The sequence below is a fragment of the Sinocyclocheilus anshuiensis genome, unplaced genomic scaffold (genome assembly GCF_001515605.1).
Source record: "Sinocyclocheilus anshuiensis isolate Anshui unplaced genomic scaffold, SAMN03320099.WGS_v1.1 scaffold2177, whole genome shotgun sequence".
NCBI lineage: Eukaryota > Metazoa > Chordata > Actinopteri > Cypriniformes > Cyprinidae > Sinocyclocheilus > Sinocyclocheilus anshuiensis.
Genome location: NW_015552714.1, coordinates 55954 through 62521, shown reverse-complemented (window position 1 = coordinate 62521; position 6568 = coordinate 55954). Strand labels below are relative to the sequence as shown.

General features: G+C 37.9%; 1 protein-coding gene across 3 annotated transcripts in view; it reads left to right on the top strand.

Annotated features, from left to right (window-relative positions):
* The window catches only part of LOC107667783 (growth factor receptor-bound protein 10-like), a 60744-nt gene that overhangs the window by 45207 nt on the left and 8969 nt on the right, over positions 1-6568 (top strand). For all 3 annotated transcript variants that reach the window (XM_016459507.1, XM_016459506.1, XM_016459508.1), the window contains one exon: positions 4481-4637. In XM_016459507.1, coding sequence (XP_016314993.1) covers positions 4481-4637 — 157 coding nt within the window. The remainder of the gene's footprint in view (positions 1-4480; positions 4638-6568) is intronic.

Below are 6568 nucleotides of genomic sequence, written 5' to 3'. Positions count from 1 at the left end.
GTTCTTCTTTGTTTCTGTTGTTGAACGCCACGCACAAATGACGTCACTGTCGACCGGCTTACGTCACTTCCTTAGTACACACTGTCGGTGCGAATGTAACCCTTTAAATGGTACTGGGAAATAGTTCGCGCAAAATCATCTCAGTACTTTAGTACTGTACATTTAGTTCTGGAACTAAAGCGGTGCGAAAGGCCCTAATATAACTATACACATTTCTAACTGTATACATGCCTAACTAACCATATGCCTAACCATATTCTAACTATATTTATCTGTATACTTGTCTAACTATAACCGTGTATCTGTCTGTCTAACCATCCAACTGCATTTCTGTCTAACTATATCTAACTGTATTCCTGTCTATAACTCTCTCTATATCAGTGCATATATAATCACAGAACCTAATGTATCAGAAGTACTGGCCATATACTGTGACCTCTGTTCTATTTTTGGATTACCTTTTCCCTCGTTATACAAACTGCGAGCAATGCTTGAACAACCCTCTATTAACTCCAAACAAACACTTTGTTGCCATGTGACCCTCAGAATGTTTGCAAAACCTTTATTTAACATTTAAAGATCCTCCCATGTGACCCACAGAGGCGGGACGGAGCAGTGCAGAGCAAACGTTTGCTCTCAGCCACACGATTGTGAGGATGCGTTTGAACAACATTGGGTAAACGTTCTTACATCGTAAAGCTTGTAGAAAATGGCATTTGCAGCAGTAGAATGGTACATGTATAACTAAGAATGAGCAATGAAACAATGCTCTGCAAACAGCTTCCACTTCTATAATGGTCTTGCCAATAACTCAACCCCCAACATCCTTTTCTTCATGGTGTCGAGTCAGATTACATGATACTGTTCTCTTCTGTCTGAGAGGATGGAATGGTGTGTTTTTGATTTTGTTTTTATACTTTACCACACTTAAAATGAACACGTAGATATTTCTTCAAATAGTGAGAAATGGTAAGGTAATGAGAATGTTGACTATGAGAAAGAAAATCACTAGTTTTACTGAGGAAGTGTTGTGGGAGGAGGGATTTCGCTGGGATTTGGCCTCTGTCATGTGTGTTTAAGAAACACTCTCCAGTTGTGATGTGCTGAGTTTTGAGAAAAAGAGAGGGAACGGTTTTCTTTGGCTGTGGAGTTCAAAGCCAATCTTCAGGGGGGAAATGGGAGTGAAAAAAAGAATGAGAACAAAATCTCACTCTGTGTGTGTCGTGAGAGCTGGATGTGGGGCTCTGTCTCAAGGCTGTCTGAGAACCAGAGAGAATTTGAAACTTTGACAGAAGCCAAGGCAAAGTTTGATGTGGGGGAGAAACAGAGAGCAAGGTTGTGGAAAAGAGAGAGGGAGAGACAAAGGGAGAGATGATGGAAGGTAAGGGAAGAGCGAGAGGAAGAGATGGAAGAATTGTTGTTATTAATGGTTGGTAATGTGAGTTTCCCAAAGCCTGATATATAATAATACAAATGTAATGAAATCCACAATAATTATTTACTAGTTATTTTACTTTACAGTTTTCATTTAATTTAATTTATTGTTCCATTAAAAAGTATAGTTTTTATTGCACTTTAAAAACTAAAATAAAGTAAAACAATTGCATACATTTAATTGCTTAATATTTGGCTAATGTTGATTGTTACATTCTTTGTTTTATGTTTTTTTAAACAAATATTAAATATCTTAAGTTAAACACTGGTAATGTAATGTATATATGTAATGAAGCACCTTTATTTTTAAGAGTGTGTATATATATATATATATATATATATATATATAATCAGTGGCGAGCGGTGACTTTTTTTAACCGGGTATGCTGAGTGATAAGACCCCCCCGGCTTTTAGGACACTCAAAAAGGATCACAGATGACAAATAGCTAAGAAACACCATGGTAGGTGTCAATTTAAAAGTATGCACATTTCCTACCTTATTTGTAAATGAAATTCATCTCCAATCCTTCTTCTATCGTTTCAAGTTTATCCCTTATTCCAATGCAAGAAAAATATAGCTGGTTTTCCAAGTAAAAACCGCCAAATAACGTTTACATGTAGTTACGTTATGATACGTAATCAGAGGGTGGGGAGATGGGGGGGATTCTCCCGCTCTATGTCTGCATCTGCTAAATGATTTTTTTGTTCCTAGTGAATAGAAGTTCAAATTCCCACGCGGGTGACACTACTCCAATAACAGACCATGCAAAATACAAAAAAATATTTAAAATATTGCAAAGTAATGTTGCAACCTTGCAAACAATAATAAAATCAGAGAAGGACTTTAACTGTAAGTGACACGAACTGTTTAACTGTTCATGCATACGCAAAACAAAGGGAACAATATGACGTTTGTTATTATTAAAATTTTATATAGCCCACGTTTTTATATAAAATGTTTTTTACATTTACCGCTTAGGCAATAACGTTTACAATAACGTATGTCTTCAACATATGTTGTCTATAACCAAAAATGTAAGAAGATATGTTTTCAGTGGACTTTTAAAATTTGCTTAGCTTGAGAAAACAAAAATATACAGTTATAGTGTTTTTTTCTTTTGATTTAGTCGAGTTGGTTTTGCATCAAACACAATGTGATTTTCAGCAACCGCAACAGCAAAGCAGATTTTCTGCTTGGGCGAGCGCTTCGCGGACAGCTTACCCCGCGCATGAAATCAGCCGCAGGCCAGTAAACCAATATCTTACAGCAACAGCACATTTTTCCGCTTGGGCGAGCGCTTTGCGGACTACTTTCCTTGTGCATTAAATATGCCGCAGACCAGCAAATCACTGAGAACGCGCTATAATCCTGATTCCTGACGAGTCATAGCAACAGAGCGGAGACGAGAAAGCTGCGGAGAATCCGCTCGCCCGGAAGCAACCGCAACTGGTAGATTTAAAGAAAATTACTGCCGTTTGGCAAATAAAAATCATTGTACGTACTTATTCCTAACTCTTTAAGCTTTAAGTTACATTTCAAATGACATGGGATCAACTTATAATCATGTTTATATGAATTATCCCGTGTACTTATTCTCTCAAATGGCCTGGGAATGCGGAGCATTCGCAGCTTATATGGACGGAATGCCACTGATATATATTAATATTGTGTTTTTTTTTGTATTATTTGTCTTTCATTTATTGTAAAGAAGTTATAGGGTTTGTAGAAAACATTTCATGTGTTAAATACAGTTACTACAGTCACATTATCTAGGATGTTTGCCGTCATTGACATCAACTATATTTGAATAAGATTCGACAGCAAGACAGCCTCAGTCCCCATTAATTTTCTTTGTTGAGGCTGTCCTTTCCCATGTATTGCTTTTGTTCCATAGAAGAATAAAAGTTATATTTGGAATGAAGGGAAACCCATTATATGAATTTTATTGACAAATTAAAGCCCTAGTCATCTCTCTCCATATCTTTCTCACAGCTTAATCCACTAGAGTATTGTAAGGCACAAGTTGCTTGTCAGTTGAGTCTCTCTCCCTTCTGTTCTCTCTCCCTTTCTTGTTTCAGCAACTCTCTTGGTCTCATCTCAACCCTCTGCCCAATCTCAACTCCTCTCATCCTCTCGCTTTCTTTCCTCCTCCCCTTCTCTCCTTCCTCTTTCTCTCTCTTTCTCTCTTTCTAACTCGCTCACTCTCTCTCACCGCGTGAGTGAGCAGAGGTTGTCTCAGAGTGAAAATGCCATCGTGTTTGCCGGACTGTTGTTTGTATCAGGCAGTAGAGGTAAGACTGACAGTAACTACTTTTTTCCAAGAAAACCCTACACATCTTGCAGATGCCAGTCTAAAAGATTTCAAATTTAGTCATGCAGATCATCTTTGTGCATAAATTGCACGCTACTGTTAGCTTCCTCTGTGCTTGTAGTTAGTAAAAAAAAGTGTCTATAATAATTAAAGCTGCAAATGTTTTTGTGCATGAATGCGTATGTCTAGTTGTGCACTTGCACATGTAAATACATTTATATAATTCCTTGTTTTGTGTGCACGTTCACTGGAAGTATTTCTCCCTTTTCTCTTCCTTTCTCTTTACCTGGTCCGTTGGCTTTGGCATTCACGTGAATTCTGCCTCTTAATGGAGAATATCCTCTTTTGCGTGTGTGTTCTAGTCAGTCATGCTTATGAGCGCAGGGCACGATAAGAATGGATTGAGCTAAAGACCACATAAACAGAGATATGCATGGTTTGCAGTGACAAAAACATGAAAAAGAAGTGTAAATAAACTTTTTTCCCCTCTATCAAGCATAATTCGTATTTTTAAATAACTGAAAACTTTGTATATGATGCCCATACGTTTGTGGTTCACTCAATTTGGGACTAAGTTGTCGAACCACAAGCTGTGTAATTATCCCGGCTGAAGCATTGTGTGAAAGTCTGTCTGTAATTGTTCGACAAATTAGACTTATCGAGAGCATCGCCTTGAGGACATATTAAGCAACGTGTGCATCTGTAATTGACATTCTGTGTGTCTCTTCAACAGATCATCAAGGTTTTCAGCGAGGATGGTGTGGGAAAAGTTGTGGAAGTCCCAGCCGACATGACGGCCAGAGATGTGTGTCAGTTCCTGGTCTACAAGAACCACTGCCTGGATGACAACTGCTGGTCTCTAGTGGAGCATCATTCCCTGCTTGGTCTGGGTAAGCCAACATACGTGTACATTAATTTTCTAAGTCCATATGACTTGTGCATGCGGCACACACCCAGTCTAAGAGGACAGGCTGTTCTGTCCAGAGACGCTAGCTTCCCAGTGCACTGCACTTCGTGTAACAGGAAATCACCTTTCAGCAAGCCCAGACTCAGAGTCTTATATACACACACATATTTGTTCTCCTATTAACACTTCAGCTCTCAAAAACGACTTTATACATCATGCACGGCTGCACATTTTGTATGCACAGCCGCTCGTAGAACGTATAACCTGAAGGAAAAAAAAAACGCTCACAATGCAGATAGTTTTGAGGAGATGAGCATAGAAAAGATGAGGTTTGCGAAGAACTAGTGCTTAATCTCGCAGGCAATCAATGAGGACACGTGTGGCTGCCTATTTCTCAGGCAGATTACAGATTAACCCTTGCCTAAATCATACTAAACAGATTTAACTCTGCCTGACCTTTAGAGATGCAGTCATTGCTCTTGTAGGGTGTTAAAAAGCCCTTTATTGAGCTGCTGAAATAATTTGGGCTGACACAATCAGCTCTTTATTTTAATTTGCCCACTTTTAAGCCGTAAAGGAAAGTCGTGACTTCTACATAGAAGCTGATTGTGCACATCACATGGTATGATGTCATAACATGACAGGGTGTGGTCTGTTTTGGTCAGCTGACATCTCTGTAGAGGCCAAGTATTATGTGGTGTAGTTGGATGTGTTCCCCTCATCGCTTCTGGAGACATTAGGGCGTCAACATTACGGAAACCTTCTAGAAACGTTCCTCTTACGTAAGCCATTAGCAGAGAGACTCTGCTGACTTTGCTGCCATCAGCCCTCGGTGCAATCAAGCTAAATACATGACCTCATCCCTCTGCAATGCCTCTCACTTTCTCTTTCATACACAGAGTCATGCTCTCTCTCCTTCTCGTGTGCTCTTCTCGGAGGAGTGAATTAGAGGATGAGGGATCCGATACACAACAGATACATTAGATGGGGTTTGAGCCAGTGCTTTATTGTCTTTGACATATGAGTACTGCTATTCTTAAGAAGCACAGACATTACAGTGTACAGTTATTTTGGCTCGTTTTCTCATTATAGGGCATCACGTAGTGCTGGATATTGAAATATAACATTTGACAATTTTCAACGTGTCTGATCCTGCTGTTTAACTGGTAGAGCATGCCTTTAGCAACACAGAGGTCATGGGTTTAATTCCCAGGGAACATACATAATGAGAAAAATGTATAGCTTGAATTCACTGTAAGACACTTTGGATAAAAGCTTCTGCCAAATGCATGAATGTAAATATAACATTTAAATGTTCAACAGATTACTGCATATTTCTGGCATATTGGGATTATTAAAACAAGTATTAGAGCATGAATATATAAACCTTATTTAAACACAATCACACGCACACATACATAGATGCATTTATATATATATATATATATATATATATATATTGCAAGTAATTTATTATAAGCATTTTGATAGATAGATTTATTAAAATTTATTAAAGAAATAACTTTTATTGCTTTTTTTGACATGCTTTAAATAAAAATGTCCCCTTGACAGACTTTTTAATATACTCCAGCTTCAGGAGTCTCAACACATCCCATATAACTCTAATACAAAGTTTTTAGCAATCTTAAAGGGATCTTGTGAAAATCTATTAAAGCAGTAATGGCCACTCAAGGCTCGAAATTGCGACCATTTTATAACAGCCCAAATGTCTTATTATAATTGACTGATTAAATATAAGAATTTGACTCAAATGATAATGCACACTTTAAGAAAAAATGTCTTTTAAGGTAAAAATTACCATAAAAGTTAAAAATCTATTTAAACTTACTGGAAAAGATTAATTTCTGTTACTGCTGTGAACTGACCACCACACAGAATATGAAGAATATCAAA